Source organism: Octopus bimaculoides, chromosome 14 (assembly GCF_046866305.1).
Source record: "Octopus bimaculoides isolate indiv1 chromosome 14, ASM4686630v1, whole genome shotgun sequence".
NCBI lineage: Eukaryota > Metazoa > Mollusca > Cephalopoda > Octopoda > Octopodidae > Octopus > Octopus bimaculoides.
In genome coordinates, this window is record NC_142941.1 from 49,670,306 (window position 1) to 49,689,177 (window position 18,872).

Below are 18,872 nucleotides of genomic sequence, written 5' to 3' on the forward strand. Positions count from 1 at the left end.
AGGGTCTGTATATGAATGTGTGTGTGTGTGAGAGAGAGAGGGAGAGCATGTGTACATTTGCATCAGAACGATATGGATGTTATGCACATGAGTTGGTATATTTTGGCAACCATCATCATACATTTATACTGCATTGTACATGTGCAATTTAAATTGCATTTCTTGTTTGTACATGGACAGTGGGTGTCCATGTATGCACAGATGTGAGAAGATTTTTGCTCTACAAAAGGGAGGATAAACAAAGACAACAAAAATTAAGAAAATGTGTGGCTGTGTGGTAAGAAGCTTGCTTCCAAACCATATGGTTTCAGGTTCAGTCACACTGTGTGGCACCTAAGTGTCTTCTACCAAAGTCATGTGAGAGGATTTAGCAGATGAAAACTGAAAGAAGCCCACTGTGTGTGTGTTTGTCCCCCCACCATCACTTGACAACTGGTGTTAGTATGTTTACATCACCATGACTTAGCGATTCAGCAACAGATATCGATAAAGTAAGTAACAGGGTTAAAAATCATAAGAACCAGGGTTGATTCATTTGATTAAAATTCTCGAAAGTGGGGCCACAGTCTAACGACTGAAATGAGTAAAAGATAAAAGAATGATATCTGGAAGGAAACAGATGCAGGAGGAGGAGGAGGACAAAGAGTGCAGAGGGCATGCAAGGGACACAATGGCTGAGCAGGTAGAAGAGGGAGTGCTTGTGTATGAGAGTGGACAGTGGAGGGCACCGTTTAGGGCAGCTACACAATTTTATGTATTTGTGTTGTCCGAACTCTTCAGCAATCAGCTAACTCCTCCATCAAATGTAATCCTTGTTTATTCCCATCGTTTGGAATTAATCACACATTATCTTGTAGCTTAAGTGCAGGCATGGCTGTGTGGTAATAAGCTCGCTTACCAACCACATAGTTCCGGGTTCAGTCCCGCTGCGTGGCACCTTGGGCAAGTGTCTTCTACTATAGCCTCAGACCGACCAAAACCTTGTGAGCGGATTTGGTAGACGGAAACTGAAGAAAGCCCATCGTGTGTGTGTGTGTGTCGGTCTTTGTCCCCACCACCACCATTGCTTTACAACCGCTGTTGCTGTGTTTACGTCTCCATAACTTAGCGGTGCTTCAGCATGGCTGCAGTCAAATGAGTGAAACAAATAAAAGTAATTTCAACGATGTGATTGCATATTTTAAGAATGACATTGTAGGATAAGTATGAGAGGCCGAATCTGGTCAGTTTGAACTTAAAACAGGCAGAATACTTGCGGTGGATGTGGTCGGTTTATTGAAATGCTAAAGGGTTAAAGCAGTGGGTGTGAAGTGTACTGGAAGTGGGTAGAGGGTATATGTCAGTTACGGGTGTGCTGCATGGATGTGTATGTGTGTGTGTGTGTGTGTGTGTGTGTGAAATATGGGAGCAATGGATACACTCGTTAGTTGGGAGTGCATGTTTGTAGATGTATTAGAGTGTGTGGTCACACACTGAGTGAGTGTGTACAATGTAGACATGTGTGTGTGTGCTATTTCTCAAAATGCATGCTTTGTTTGTGTATTTATAGGGACCTCTGTGTGTGTGTGTGTGTGTGTGTGTGTGCATAGTGTTTGTTTATATGCGTATGTGTGTGCTTGTGCGTATGCATGGAAAGGTTGCAACAGTGTATTGGTAGGTGTGTGTGTGGAAGTGTATGGCAGTGTGTGCATTACAGAAATTGGAGCTTGCAATCCAGGTTCTTTTGGAATGGAAGTTTGGAGAAGGAATACGAGCTCCCATTCCTACTGGATGAAGTAAGATATGTTCCAATGATGACTTGGCCAGAAATTTTTCTATCAGATTCCGCTTGGACTGGATGACCAAGTTCTGTGAATATTGAGCTTCTGAAAACCATAGTTAAGGAAAATCAAAAGTAAAGTGCATGTATTGGCGGAATTTGAACTCAGAATGTAATGGCAGACGAAATACAACTAAGCATTTTGCCCAGCATGCTAATGTTTCTGCCAGCTTGAATCTCTGCTTCTACTAAATATATATACAACAGGCTTCTTTCAATTTCTATCTACCAAATCAACTCACAAAGGCTTTGGTCAGTCTGAGGCTATAGTAGAAGGCACTTGTTCAAGGTGCCACACAGTGGGACTGAACCTGGAACCATGTGGTTGGGAAGCAACCTTCTTACCACACAGCAATGCCTGCAATACATACATATATATGTATATATATATATATACATATATATATATATATATATATATATATATATATACATACACATGTCACTGTTTCTTAAAGATAGTATTCACGTGAAGGTGCATTTTGCCATAAGTGGACAGGTAATCTATAGCACCACATATAGGCACAGGAGTGGCTGTGTTCTATGTAGCTTGCTTACCAACCACATGGTTCTGGGTTCAGTCCCACTGCATGGTACCTTGGGCAAGTGCCTCCTACTATAGCCTCGGGCTGACCAAAGCCTTGTGAGTGGATTTGCTAGATGGAAACTGAAAGAAATTCTGCTTGCGAAGACCTGTTGAGGCAAGTGAAATCGAAACCGAACTAAATTCGACGACTGGCACCCATGCCAACGTCATCTCCTTCATTGGACACAAAACTCAGCTTGCAAAGACTTATTGGAGCAAGCGAAAGCAAAATCGGGATGGCACCTGTGCCCAGCGTCGCCTTTCTGGCACTTGTGCCCGCAGCATGTGTAAGGACTTTCGAGCGAGATCGTTGCCAGTGCCCCTGGACTAGCTCTTGTGCGGGTGGCACATAAAATACACCATTTTGAGCGTGGCCGTTGCCAGTACCACCTGACTGGCCTTTATGCCGGTGGCACGTAAAAGCACCCATTACACTCTCAGAGTGGTTGGCGTTAGGAAGGGCATCCAGCTGTAGAAACTCTGCCAAATCAGATTGGAGCCTGGTGTAGCCATCTGGTTTCACCAGTCCTCAGTCAAATCGTCCAACCCATGCTAGCATGGAAAGCGGACGTTAAACGATGATGATGATGATGTATGTATGCATGTGTGTGTGTGTGTGTCTGTGTTTGTCCCCCCCAACATCACTTGACAACCAATGCTGGTGTGTTTTCGTCTCCATAACTTAGCAGTTCGGCAAAAGAGACTGATAGAATAAGTACTAGGCTAACAAAGAATAAGTGCTGGGGTTGATTTGTTCAACTAAAGGCGGTGCTCCAGCATGGCCACAGTCAAATGACTAAAAGAATATGGACAATCAAGATAGTCCTTTTTCATCTCCTGCATGTGATGCAACATCCTCAGATCAGCCTTCACCACTTCATCCCAAGGTTTCCCTCTTCTACAGACTGCACCAATTTAAAGTACTTAGCACTTTTGTATGCAGCCAATTCCCCCCCCACACACACACACATGCACCCTGCTCTCTTGCACCCTACACCTGATTTCTCTTAATTCATTTCTACCCTGGCATTCACGCACACCAGCATTACACATCCACCGAAGCACACTAGTTTCGTTTCTTTATCATCTTTGCAAGTCTTCTGCACTCAAGGCCCTTGTCTCTACCATCCAGTATTGCAGACCGTTGTCACCAGCAGTGGTAATGGCTCCCTGAACTTTTCCCAACCAATTCCAACTTTAGCTACAATACTTTCAAAGTAATCACCTCCCGTGTAAATTACGACTCCTGAGCAACAGAGGCTATCGACAACTAGTTATGAGTCATCTGAGCATTTAAGAGAATCTATTTCCGGTGTGCTCTCAGCATGTATTGCTCCAATGCATCTGTCAAATATGAAACCGACCTTCCCCACTGCACATTGTATGTCCATTGCTTACACAGGATGCAGTATATGAGGTTTACACCAACTCTTTTTCTGCATACTGAGCAAAGTCATTTCCTTGATCATACCAGAGCCCCATCTTTCCAGTTTAGTCTTTGCTAAGTTTACCTTGAGGCCTCTTAATTCTAGGTTTAGCTTCCATGCCCATTATTTCCTCTCTAATTTCAATAAAAATTCAACAATGAGGACTAAACTAGCAGCATATAGGAGTTTCCATGGACAGCTAATCTAAAATCCTTCTGTTATGGTCTGCACAACGAAGATGAACAGGAAAAGACTAAATCTTAAAGGACCCTGCTTTTACATTACACCCGTCACTGAAATCATTACTGACTTTATTCCCTCTACTTCATCTTTGTAAAAGGCTTGTACAGCCCACACAAACCGTTTATCTACATCTTTTTTCTTAGTGAACCCCAATTAATAAACGTGGTAACCAGCCAAAGGCCTTTGCCAAATCAGAGAATGCTGGACATAATGGTTTACACTATGCATTATATACATACACATACATAGATATCTACGAACACATGCATCTATTCATACACAAGCATTCGCATACACATAAATATACAGTTAGATACACATATATTTACATATACACACTCGTACACACATGCACACACACACACAATGGTGTTGCCCCAGTATGTTCACTGCCGACAGACTGGAACAAGGAAAAGAATATGTAGGTGTGTGTGTGTGTGCGCGCCCATATTCTTTATCAGTCCAAGTGAAACGCATCACATCGGTCCATCCGGTCAAGCAGACTTGCCACTTGGGCCAAAAGGTGATTTCTCTGTGACAATGCTTCGAGACCAAGACTGCTGCTTTTCAACTTACTCTTGGCATTGACATTGTCATTCGTCTGATAAGCGAATGGAGATCACACCGGTTTGTGCGGTGTGTGAGAAGGAATAGAAAAAAAATCGATTCCGGTACTTGACAGTACTTTATTTTATTGACTTCTAAAAGGTTGAAGAGAAAAGCTGACTCCGATAGAATTTGAAATCAGAACATCAAGCGTTATCACTAGAATCCAGCAATCTAATAAACTACGAAAACTGAAAGAAAATACATTTCACCACACACATCTTGATCACACAAATCGCAAAAGTTCAGTGTAAACAGAAATGACAGCTAACACAGTCCAAACAGTTTAATTGACAAGTGGTAAGATCACAGGCATTCTGGGGTGATTGCGGTTCCATTCTACGATTGTTTACTTACGTTTACATTTAGTGCACGTACAAACGATAGATAGATAAGGTTCAGAAAAAACTGATACTGGTAAATGTAGAGATAATTACACACACACTATAAATATATATATATATATATATATATATATATATATATATATATATATATTAGACACACACACACACTATAAACATACAAATACATACATAGTCACAGAAATGCACATACATACACATACTGTTCTACGTGCCTCGGTTCACGTATCGACAGAGGACAAAACCAATTCTTGCAAGAATGTCACCTGTAATATTTTGCTGGAGTCCTTCTAATCAGGAAGAGATTCGGTCTCCACCTACTCAAAGCCAACTAAATCCTATGCTAAGCGCCAGCTCGAAATTATGTCCCTGGGGCCCTCGGGAGAGGGGGGTGCTATCATTGCGTGTGACTACGTAATGTCTGTGTGGGAGGGTTCCATCCAGTAAGATGGAACTAAGAGAGTGAAATAAAGGAAACACAAGAGAAGGCTTTTGAGTTATACATTTCGCACTCTTTACTATATTATACACACACACACAAATATATATATATATATATATATATATATATATATATATATATATATATATATATATATATATACAGGAATCGAAATTCTTGAGTTTTCCTGGTTAATTTTGATAAGTTCCTTTATCACAGAAAACACAGCTGTGTAGAGTGCAAGTAACATTACGAAGGTTCGTTTACGAATGTGGGAATTAAAAAAAAAATAGAAGACGAAAGAAAACGAGAGAAATAATGCCAGATGTCAGCCCTCATTTTTGACTTCTTGACTTGATGCGACCGTCTGGGGAAGAAAACGACGGAGGTGGAAGAATTTTTCCCAAAGGTGACCGAACCAATGTAAGACAAGATACGGCATTAAAATAGGGAAGTGTGAATATGTGTGAATATATATATATAAATTCAATAATAGGATGAATTCTTTTACAAGAATTTATCAAGTAGCTAGCGTGAAAAAAACTTCATAAGGGGGGAAAAAATCCATCATTTATTCCTCAAAATATATTTATTTATATAAGGGCATTACTATACAAGAATGCCTCACGCTAAGAGGGACTTTGGTAGTCTGACCTTAGAGTCCCTCACAGCGTGAGGCATTCTTGTATAGTAATGCCCTTATATAAATAAATAAATATATATATATATATTTATATATATAATATAATGTAAGGATAAAATCTTTATAAGAATTTATCAAGTAGTCAGCGTGAAAAAACCTCATAAGGAAAAAAACCCATCATTTATTTTTCCATAAATATATATAATTTTGGTAGTTTTGACTTATGAAGTCCCTCTAAGCGTGAGGCATTATTGTATAGTAATGCCCTTATATAACTGAATATATATATATATATATATAGCAAAAGGATGTGTTGTGTACGTATATAACTGGATATTGTGAAGGAGAGAGAGAGAAAAATACAAATATTCAGAGAGAGACAAATGGATTTATAGAAAGATAGACAGACAATTAACGAGACTAATAGATAGACAGTGCGATAAATAGTAATTAGATAAGCACACACACACAGGGTCAATCAATTAGCAATTACATAGAGATATATAGCGATATATAATTGAAAAGTGCTTTGAAAGAGAGGTAATAGATATGAGTGTGATGAGGATGCGGTGAGGGTGTTTGTCACTTACTTCTGTCTCCCCAAACAATGGTCACAGTAATTGCCAGTCCAGCCGATGTAACACTGACAGGTTCCGTTCCGACACTCGCCCTGGTAGCAATTGGAGTCGTTGCGCTTGCGACTACATGTCGATAACGAACTATTGGAGGCGACCAAGACGAGGAATAGTAAATGGCAGAGGATTAGGCACAGCAGATATTCCAACGAACGACATGTTAACCTGTATTTAGACTTGGTCTGAACCACAAACATCGCAATTTCCGCCATCTTGACTATTATTATGGTTAGATTCGACAGTTGATGTTGCGCATGTCAACAGACATTCCTATTCCGTTACCAAAGCACTCAACCTCTATTCCGTTGTATGCATTCGTTTTCTATAATATTTATTTACCTATACCTACATAAGATTGTGTATATAAATAAATATATGTACATAAAAAAATATATATATAAATAAATAAATAAATATATATATATATATATATATATATATTCATGATACACACCCACACCCATATTTATCTATCTATCTATGTATCTATCTATCTATATATATATATATATATATATATAGAGAGAGAGAGAGAGAGAGAGAGCTATGTGGTAAGTAGCTTGCTTACCAACCACATTGTTCCGGGTTCAGTCCCACTGCATGACACCTTGGGCAAGTGTCTTCTACCATAGCCTCGGGCCGACCAAAGCCTTGTGAGTGGAAACTGAAAGAAGCCCATCTCTCTCTCTCTATATATATATATATATATATATGTGTGTGTGTGTGTGTGTCTATGTTTGTTCCCCCAACATCGCTTGACAACCGATGCTGGTGTGTACGTCTCCGTAACTTAGCGGTTTGGCAAGACAAACCGACAGAATAAGTACCAGACTTACAAAGAATAAGTCCTGGGGTCGATTTGCTCGACTAAAGGCAGTGCTCCAGCATGGCCGCAGTCAAATGACTGAAACAAATAAAAGAATAAATATATATATATATATATATCTGAAGATATATCTATATAAATATATCATCATCATCATCATTTAGTGTCTGCTTTCCATGCTGGCATGGGTTAGACAGTTTGACTGGAATTTGTAAGCCAGAGAGCTGCACCAGGTTCCAATTTGGCATTGTTTTCTATGGCTGGATGCCTTTCCTAACGCCAACCACTCCAAGAGTGTAACGGGTGTTCTTAATGTGCCACCAGTACGGGTGCCATTTGGATGACACTGGCAACCTTCACGATTCTGGTCTCACTGGGCCTGATGAGTCTTCTCAAGCACAAGCAAAGATCTCAGCCCAACATTTGAAGATCATGCTCTGAATAAAAATATTTAATTTGAATAAATATTTAAATAAATAGTTATATAGATATTATTATTAGAGAGTAAAAGAGCAGTAGTAAATAAATAATAATACATGTGGCCAGCAAGCATTTAAGCTGATAAAGGACAAATCCATAAATTTTAGAATTAATTTGAATTATAATTGAGAGTACACAAGGTACCAGTGTTGCTAAAAATAAGAGTCGAAAAATTGTCTAATAAGCCACCATTTCACTGAAAACATAACAGGCCAACAGAAATTGGGCAACAAGCAAAGAAATTAATTTACCATTGTGGTTGATAGCCACGGAATGAGGCAATAGATATTCCTGTATCATATGATTTTGAATTTTGAGATTACTCCCTTAATTCTCATCAGCAGGTCTCACAGTATACCTAGGGTTAAAAACCTTACTCGCTTCATCGCCTGTTACTCATTGAATGGTTAGTGCCAAATTCAAGATGATCTCAGTGTATAATTTCCATAAATGAATAAATTTTCAAATAAATATTTATTTAGATATTACTATTAATAGTAGTAAATAAATAAGGAACTAATCTCAGAGTGGTTGGCACTAGGAAGGGCATCCAGCTGTAGAAACATTGCCAGATCAGATTGGAGACTGGTGCAACCTTCTGGCTCACCAGCCCTCAGTCAAACCGTCCAACCCATGCCAGCATGAAAAGTGGACGTTAAAGGATGATGATGATATATATATATATATATATATATATATATATATATATATATATATATATATGGCAATTTTTATATCCGATGTAACGTGGATGCATTGTTAGAACAGTGAAAGACCTTGTTATATGCCTTGAGAGATCCTTTCATATAGACGTATAGTGCTAAAAGCACAAACATATCATTAGCAGATCAGAATAGTCTGGCAGGAGGATGGGGACAGAACTACTAGATCACATGATTTCACCATACATGTGCTTCATTAGTATTAGGCATCCACTCACCATATGCCAGCCTATTTCCACCACAAATGATGTATAAAAAAACACAGAAGTCACAAATAGCTGACAGGCTCTTTAAAAAATAGATATTTGTGACAGAAGCATTATTAATACCGAAAAACAATGCAGACACACACAAGGTGTGTGTTGGTGAGTGTGTATGTATGAATGTACATACAAACATATCACAAACAAGAAGTCATTTGTCAAGTTCTTCATTTAGATACCAGTAAAAAAAACATGTCAAAGCAAAAACATAAAAATAATACAAAATTTTAGGAGATATCAAAGATATGTGTAAGTATAAAAAACATTTACCTGAAAACAGGTAAATGCAGTTGTTAACAGATATGAATAGCTATTCCAGAATATGAAGATATTTATTTTTAACATTGGTAAAAATTCACATTTTGATGAGGAAAAGATAGTCAGTTAAATGAAACCTTGTAAATAAATGATTCTTTATTTTATGGACCTCAAAAGGATAAAAGAGAAAAGTGACTGAGCAGAATTTGAACTCAGATCTGTAACTAAACATAGCAAAGAATTTTATCCAAAATTCTAATGATTCTGCTCATGGCACCACCCTAAAATACAAACAAGTATTCACATATCATTAACAGATTTGAATAATTATCTTTTCTCTTTAACTTGTTTCAGTTTTTGGACTGTGGCCATGCTGGGGCACTGCCTTGAAGGGTTTAGTCAGCTTAATTGACTCTACTACTTTAAGTCTCAAACTCATTGTGTCGGTCTCTTTTTGCTCAACTGCTAAGTTACAGGGTGCATAAACTAACAAACACCAGTTGTCAAGTGCTGGTGGAGAGGACAAGTACCAGCTGTGTACTGGGGTTGATGTCATTGACTTATCTCCTCTCCCAACATTGCTGGCCTTGTGCCAAAACTTGAAACCAATGCTGAAAATGAACTGTCTGTATCTCAAGCAAAAAAAAAAAAAAAAAAAGCGAAGTCTGCAGAATCTGTAACCCTGTGTTACTATGGAGAAATGGAAAGAAACTCGATGTTCTGATAGTGATGTTATTTTCTGTTCTTCTGAAATACATAGACTTCATTAAACAATTATTCAATTATCTATTCTGATGTGCAAAATAGATTACATTCTTCTACACTGAGCCACCAAATTACACAGCCAATTAATTACATAATTAATTTTCAATTAATTTTGATAGTTCTGCTGTTGCTGGAGGGACAACGGCTGGAATCAATTGAGTTTCTTGATCAACATCTAACACACTGACTGCTACTGCAGCATTGAAATCACAACCACAATGATACAGACACCACTGCAGCACTATAGACACCCCCTACATCATTACAGACACCCCCTACATCATTACAGATGCTCCTTTTTTTTACATATTGAGCCAGACATTTCCTTAATGGAAGTAGGGATGTCTCAATTTTCCAACTTCCAACTTTGGTCTTTGCTAAGTTAACTCTGAGACCTTTCCGTTTCAGGTTTTACTTCCACATTTGGAATTAGTTTTCTAAGTCTACTACAAATTCAGCCATAACAACTTAGTCATCAGTGAAGAGTTCCCATGGTCTTAAACTTCACTGTAATGGTCTGGAGGACTATGATGAATAGGAGAATATGGAGAACTGAGCCTTGATGGACTCCTGCCTGTACTCTAAATTCATGATTGTACTCGTTAACTCAAAATTTTACTAACAGCATTTCTGAACATGGCTTTTATCACTTTCATAAGTCAATTAACTGCCTACCCCTAGCTTCCTCAGCTACCACCAGATTACGGAGCAAGGGGCTCTGTTGAAAGCTTTCCCCAGACTGACCAATGCTAAAAATGGAACCTTACTTTTATCTATATTTGTTTCACTAAGAAGAGAGCATTTGTAACACTTTTCCTTGACAAAATACCATATTGATCCGTAAGATCAATATGGTCTTGTTTTCCAATGTCCTGATTGATCTCAGAATCCAACCAGCCAGTTGCCTGTACATTGTCACTGTCTTAGAAATATACACATGGAATGTGTATAATAATACTCATGTGGATTCCCATCATGCCTTGATTGTGACTCCAAGATTACAACATGGTCAGTCCGGTGTGTTCTGATTACAAGCTGTTTGTAGGCTGACAAGAAAGCATCTGAAATTTTTCAGAATTCCACTGCATGGAATTGTTTTTCTTCAGCCCATTCACATATTCTGTTCAAATGTTGCTCAACAAAGATTTTGACAGCGTGTAATACATTTGTATTGTCAGCATGGCTGATTGTATGACAGCGAACATGTCAGAGAAAGCTACTACAAACAGTCCCAGTACAGTTCCTTGAAGGACTCTGCCAAAAACTAATGTTTCCTTGGAGAGAGAGAGAGAGAGAATGTTGGCTGTGACTGCCTGACTCCTTTCTTTTGAAGAGTCACGGAGCCTCTCCACTAGTTTCCCAACTATGCCAAGATCAAGCAGATTGACGCATATTGCGTGAGCAACTTTATCAGAAGCCTTTACAAGATTGACATATAAACACACCCATACTTAAATAATTCAACTGTTGCGTCTGTATCCAGTTGTAATGCAGTAATAGCAGCATGTGTGTGTATGTGTGTGTGTGAGTATATATATAAAAATGTGTGTGTGTGTGTGTATATATACATACATACATACATATATATATATATATATATATATATATATATATATATATATATATATATATAGTTTGCATGGAATTATATATGTACATGTAGATAAACATAATTAATTTTGTTTTTAATTTCTTATAAATTGCATTGATTTGGCTTTATAAAAAAATTAAAAGCATTTATATATAACATGCATGGGTCTTAGTGTAGAAACTTTGTAAGCTTTGAGCAATCCATTGTAGGTATGAAAAAAAACAACATTCCGGAACAATAATAATTTATTAGTGTTAAAGGTTGTAGGCTTTTCCCATATTGAAGTTCGATAAGCTGAAAAAATTGAGTTGCTAAGAATGCAAATAAAAATCCAAATTGAGGGAATATAGCAGGTAAAATTCCAGGTGACATCTGTTTCCTAGCTAGCAGATCCTCTGATGTAATAATTACTCAATGAGAAGTAATCAGTTAGCTTCTCATTAGGCAGGGAGATACCTTGATTTTAGCCTAAAATTTAGCTTAAATTTTACCTGCACCACTACTCCACCCCATATATATATCATCATCATCATCATCATTTAACGTCCGTTTTCCATGCTGGCATGGGTTGGACGATTCGACTGGGGTCTGGAAAGCCAGGAGGCTGCACCAGTCTGATCTGGAAATGTTTCTACAGCTGGATGCCCTTCCTAATGCCAACCACTCTGGGAGTGTAGTGGATGCTTTTAGCATTCCACCAGTACAGGAGCCAGTTGGGGCGAGGGGGCTGGCATTGACCACATTCGGATGGTGCTTTTTACATGCCACCAGCACGGGGACCACAACTACAATTTCCATTTGATTGTGATTTCATTTCATTTTGATGTTGATGTACTCGACTCAATAGGTCTCCTCAAGCATGGCATGTCACCCCACGATCCAAGGGTACTTTTTGAGTTGGCTGGTTATGCAACACTAATGTAGGTTACAGCTGTGATCTCACTTTATTTGCCGAGTCTTCTCAGTCACAGCATATCTCCAGAGGTCTCTGTCTTTCTGTCTTTCATCATTTCCTCTCTCTCTCTCTCTAAATATATATATATATATATGTATGTATGGGTATGTATATATCATAACAAAAGGCTGCATTAGTTTTTCTCTCTACATTAAATTGTATAGAATAATGTGAACACAAAACATCAGCACACACCCAAACACACAAAACTACAGATTGGTTATGATTATGCAATAATAATAATATCTGACTTAACACTAGCACACAACCTGTACTGGCACACCAACACACCTCCATCGGACCAGCTCCCACCACCACCACCACTACTACTGCTGTTGACAATGAGAAGTATGACAGCAACTTTGATAAAATAATAAATAAAGATATATGATTAAATGGATGTAGACATAGCTGTGTGCTTAAGAGCTTTACTTCTCAATCCCCTGGCTCTGAGTTCAGGCCCACTGTGTTGCACTTTGAGCTTGTGTTGTCTTCTGTAACTTTCAGGCAACCAATACTCTGCTAGACAGAAGCTATGCAAAAACCCATAATACACGCACACACAATTTGAACTCAGAATATAAAGACAAGCATTATGCCCAGCATGCTGAGTATTTTGCCTCACATGCTTATAATTATTATTATTATTATTATCATCATTATTATTACTTTATAATATTTTTCAGTTCATCTGGGTGAGCTGGTCTTTTGCACACCGAGCCCCATTCAACCCCTTGGCTATCATCAACACCCTGTAATTTCTCACTGACCCCTATCCAGTCCCCTCACATTCACCTCCCTGTACCTTGAGGGTACGCCTTGGCACATCAACACCATCTTCTCTCTCTCTCTGACCAGGATAGCCATGTATCTCCTCTACAGCAAGATGCCTGTTTTCGTCCTTTCATACTCTAACCTCTTATACCACCCCCTCACCTCCTTCAATACTAATAAATCTGAAATGAAGAATGAATATACAGCGCGTGTATCTATTTTTAAAAAAAAAAGACCATCTCAAAATACAACAGCATATAGTTATATATATATATATATATATATAACAATATGTGTGTGTATACATTATTTACATTTGACAGATATTTGTCCTCATCTTGTTAGTTGTTAACACGACATTTCAGCTGATATACCCTCCAGGGTTCATCAGGTGTCTCGGGGAAATTTTGAACCTGAGTTCTCATTCCTAAGGTAGTTTTCTATGTTATTATCATTATTATTATTGTATGTATGTGTGTGTGTTTGATTAAGTCTTTGGCCAAATTCCATGCTGCATTTGCCTATGTAAAACAAAACCATGACTCGGTAGTCTTCTAAGGATTCGAAACAGAAAACCTATCTGATACAGGCAAATGTAATAAGTGGTTATGCTAGAAATGAAGTCAACAACCACCATGTGTGTGTGTGTGTGTGTGTCTGTATGTATAAACAGTTCAACATCGATAAAACACATTAATCCCCACTAATCCATGTCTGATCATTCTCTGATCTCTTATCTATAAGGTAAAAGAGATTATCCGTCATTGTCATAGTTATTGTGGCATTAACCAAATAATCGTGGTTCAATGAAACAGTTGTCTTCATTTGATCTCTGAGGTAACAAAGAGTTTTAGCTCCTATTTTGTTGTTTGCTTAAAATGCCAATATAGGTCATGGAGGAGGAGGTGGTAGTAGTAAGTTGATCAGGTGGAAAAACAACTTCATGGATGTGTGCATACATGTATGTATATATATGTGTGTGTGTGTGTTTATTTGTGTATACAGCTAGAGTATTTACCTCTTATGCTCATTTTCTTATATAACACTCATATACATACAAGTGTGTGTGTATGAGTGTATATCTGTATACGTGTGTATATATATATATATATATACATATATAATATATTTGCCAACTAAATGTGGCCATCCCATAAATGACAATGTTACTGTTGTTTTTAGCCCCAGGAAGACATCTCCTCCAGCTAGCCTCAACCATGTTCAGATGGTGCTTTTTACGTGCCACTGGCACTGGGAGCCGGTCAGGTGACACTGTCCCTTATGAGTTGCTATGACTCGAGAAGGTAACTTTAGCTTTTTTCACCTTCACTACTAAGCACGTTGCCTGGTCTACCAGCTTGCGGCTTTGGAATATGCTAATATTGGTTTCAAATTTTGGCGCAAGGCCAGTGGAAGGGTTAAGTCCATTACACTGAGCTCCTGTGCTCAACTGGTACTTACTTCATCAATCTCAAAAAGGATGAAAGATAAAGTTGAACTCGGGAATTAAAGATTGTTTAAATGCTGCCAAGCATTTTGCCTGACCTGTCACCATTTCTACCAGCCAACCACAGCCTTACAATATCAACACCAACCAGCATTGTGTGAATGTTAGCTTGTAATAGCTGCTTATGAGACATGTAGACCAAACCAGAGAATACTTTGTTACTGATATGCAAGAATTTCTAATTATTATAGAAATGAACTGACCCAGACATTGTATTAATTTCATTATTCTATTATAAAAGAGAATTTTTTCTCTATTCACGAACATTTCATGCAGTGTAACAATAATAGAGAGGAAATCATGAGAATTGTGAAGCTTTGCTGAGATTTGTCATGTGAATGTAGCTATCTGTATGCAGTCTGCAATATCAGTTAGCACATATACATGTGTGTGTGTTTTGTCTATCTATCTATCTATATAGAGACACACACAATCTCTATACACCCATTTCATTAGTCACACCACTCCCACTTTTGTGAACTTCCTACTCACTCACCCTCGGCAATCCTCTATCATTCAATTTACATTCACATCCTTGTTCCTTGATAGGGTGTCCTGATACATTGTCACCAGCTTTCTTGCTCTCTTTTACTTTCGCCCTCTCTCTCCCACTGGGGTAACCCTATGTCTCCTCTACAGCGAGACACCTGTTTCTGCCTCTTCGTCATACTCTAACCTCTCCTCACCTGCACAAACCCACCTCCTTCCATACCCTACACTCTTACGAGATCTTTCTCTTACAAGTTACTTGATGACCTCACCAGTGCTGGTGCCACATAAAAAGCTCCCAGTCCAATCTGTAAAATGGATGGTGTTACAAAGAGCATCAGCCAAAAAAACCATAACAATGAAGACAGCAGAGCATGGGAGAGACTTCTGAATGACCAGCTCCTATCAAGCTGCCCCCCCAATTAGCAAGACGGAAGATGGACATGAAATGACGATGTGTATATAATCTTTTCTTTTACCTTTTTGTTTCAGTCATTAGACTGTGGCCATACTGGAGCATCAACTTGAAGGGTTGAGTTAATCCTTGTGCTTTTTTCTAAGCTTGGTACTGTTTCAGTCTCTTGCCAAACTGTTAAGTGCTGAGAAGATTAACAAACCAACACCAGTTGTCAAGTAGTGGTAGGGGACAAACATACACAGATATGTGTATACACATCTTGGCTTTTTGTTGATTTGGAGAAAGCAGAGTCACCTGACTGGTTGGCTTTCTGAAGTTGGTGCTGTAGTTTACGAGGTTGCTTGCATCACAGAAGTCCAATAGTCGAGTTCCCTCTTCGTCTCGGGAACCAATTCCATGGCTCACATGAACACCATGGAAGATATCAAGATTGCTGTCCAACATGTCCATTAAAATACCCAGCCACAAAGATGAAGTCATTATCATTCGACTTTGAGGTAGCCTGTAGATAAAAGTGGTCCTTCTGAACATCTGGTCAGCACACTTATGGGACGTAGACAGATAATTGTCGCTATACTAGCCTAAGCTTAAGCACTCTATTGCACACCCTGACTACCTCTATGATCTTATCCACCCATTTCTCTGAGGAGTATGCCTACATCCCCTACTCCATCACTGTTACCTTCCCAGAAGTTTTTATACCTATGTGCCTTGCCTGTGAGGACCCTGGCTGAAGCTCCTCTCCACCTTACCTCTTGTATGCAGCATACATAAACACATCTCCATTCAAGCATCTCTACAATCTCACTAGCCCAACCTTTCAATGTGCCTACACTGACAGTGCCAACTCTAAAAACTGGGAAAGGAATGTGGAAGGAGAGATGTTATTCAGTGCCTGAAAAGGTTTCCGTGTTTGTCTGATAGACATGCTACACCAGACAGTCACATTAACCCTTTCGTTACTGTATTTATTTGGAGATGCTGTGTTTCTTTCAATTACTTTAAATATAACAAAGAATTTAGTAAAATAACTTAGTTATCATTAAGCTAATGTTAGGAACATAAATTGTGGCTAAGGTTTGGTGGAAGATTTTAATTCAAAACTTATACAAGCAAGACTTTTGTATTGAGAGCCAGAGCTGGTTTCAGCCGGGTTGGTAACAAAAGGGTTAAAGTCTGTAAGACAATAGGTTTTGGTTTTAATGTCTTCGATTATTGTTGGGAGTAAATACAGGTGTTAGACATTCTAATGGATCTTTCTTTTCCATTAATGGAATGGAACCAAAACCATTAACACAATACTTTATGTATTTGTTGAAGCACCACAATAATTATATACCAACTACCTAACCCTCCCACACTGTTCTTTACAATTCCATTGAAGTCTGCAACGTTTTTAGAGTTGGTAGCAGAGGACAAACAAGCAATGGGGTTCTGTAGTCTGGTTTGCTTCCCCATATTAACATACAGTTGGACCAGTACTGTAATCCCTACCTGACCTAGAACAGCTTTAGCTCACCTTATTACCTGTTCTGATGTGGTCTAGTGTCCTCCATTGAACCAACTTTTACATCCAAAGTTGGAACCCAGTCTCCTGAAATGTTAGGGACTCGGTATTAGTGAGGAAGCTTGTTGATTTTAGTCCTTGGCCCCAGGGATGATGTCCATCCTAACTTGATTGGCAACTCTGATATTTGCAGGGATAATGCCAGTACAAAGGTAAAAGCAGTTAGTGTGGATGGGTTTCAATAAAAAATGATCACATATTGTTCAACACTGTCAAGAGTGGATACCTTTCTTCACATTGTTGCTGTTATTTAACTGTGGGTGAGCTCCACAGACAAAATTGACCCAGTTTCGAACATCTCATCTACTTTTCAATGTTAATCATCATCATCATTTGACATCCGCTTTCCATGCTAGCATGGGTTGGACGATTTGACTGAGGACTGGCGAACCAGATGTTAAACTGGGAAACAACTGCAGAGTGTACATTACTGGTATATATTGTTTTAGAAACCATAATTCAGTAGGTCAGCTACTGTGCTTTTGTCCACCAGGATTGTGGGTTCAAAACCAGTCAAATGCTTCTAATATGAAAATAAGGACGGAGAGCAGAATATCAAAATTTTTGGCGATTTTACTGAAGTCATGCAGTAGTAGAATATTATAGATAGAAATAATCCTTTCTGTTGTATGTGCAATGCCTGAAATTTTTATTGGAAGGGGTTAGTTGATTACATCAACCCCAGGGCTCTCAATTCACCCTGAACAGATGAAAAGCAAAGTTGACCATGGCAGTATTTGAACCGAGAAGAATGCAAAGACAAAGTGTTGCCAAACATTTCAGGTGAAGACACGACAAGTGTATAAAAAAAAGAAAATTTTGATGGGGCTCTCCCCTCAGTGGTATGTGGTGTTAACATCAACTAAAGATGTCAAATACTTGAGAAAAATAGAATTTCATAAACTTTATATTTCAGGATTCTCTATAAACAATCATAGAATTTATTACTGCCAATTGAAAACAATTTGATGTAAACTATAAGCAGTCTGTTTGTTAGAAAGAAACAATAACTCGGCAAACTGCATGCGTAACGTCCAAGCCATGTAAAATCTTCAGCAAAACCACGAGTGCTTAATGAAAAGCATACAATGTATAGGGAAGCTATGAAACCATATATACTAAGCTAGAGTATTCTTGTGTCTTAAGTAAACGACTACTTCTGTTATCCAAGAGCATCGTCGGCAGAATAACTAGCACTATACAAGGGAGATAACTGCACAATCGAGACTGACAACAACTGTCATCATCATTCAATGCCTGCGAGTGAATTCGTTAGATGAAAACTGAGAGAAGCCTGTCACACATATATGTGATAGTATCATTTTGTCTTGACCACTGCATTTGAGTTGTAAATGAATGCCACACAAGCAGCATCCATCAGAAATAGCTTACCTGGAAACAGGAAGGGCATCCAGCCATATAAAAAAAATCATTCACAACACAAAATTATTACACACTTCAAAAAAAAAAAACAACAAATTTTAAGAGAGA

At 38.5% G+C, this 18,872-nt stretch overlaps 1 protein-coding gene across 2 annotated transcripts in view; it reads right to left on the reverse strand.

The window, feature by feature from the left end:
* Positions 1–7,020, reverse strand: part of LOC106868615 (attractin-like protein 1) — an 82,385-nt gene extending 75,365 nt beyond the window's left edge. The window contains exon 1 of one of the 2 annotated variants that reach the window (XM_089362915.1): positions 6,722–7,017. In XM_089362915.1, coding sequence (XP_089219041.1) covers positions 6,722–6,978 — 257 coding nt within the window. In that variant the 5' untranslated portion in view covers positions 6,979–7,017. Of the gene's footprint in view, positions 1–6,721 lie in introns of both variants that reach the window. The other variant, XM_089362916.1, reaches the window with a different exon arrangement.
* Between the last annotated feature and the right edge of the window lie 11,852 nt (positions 7,021–18,872).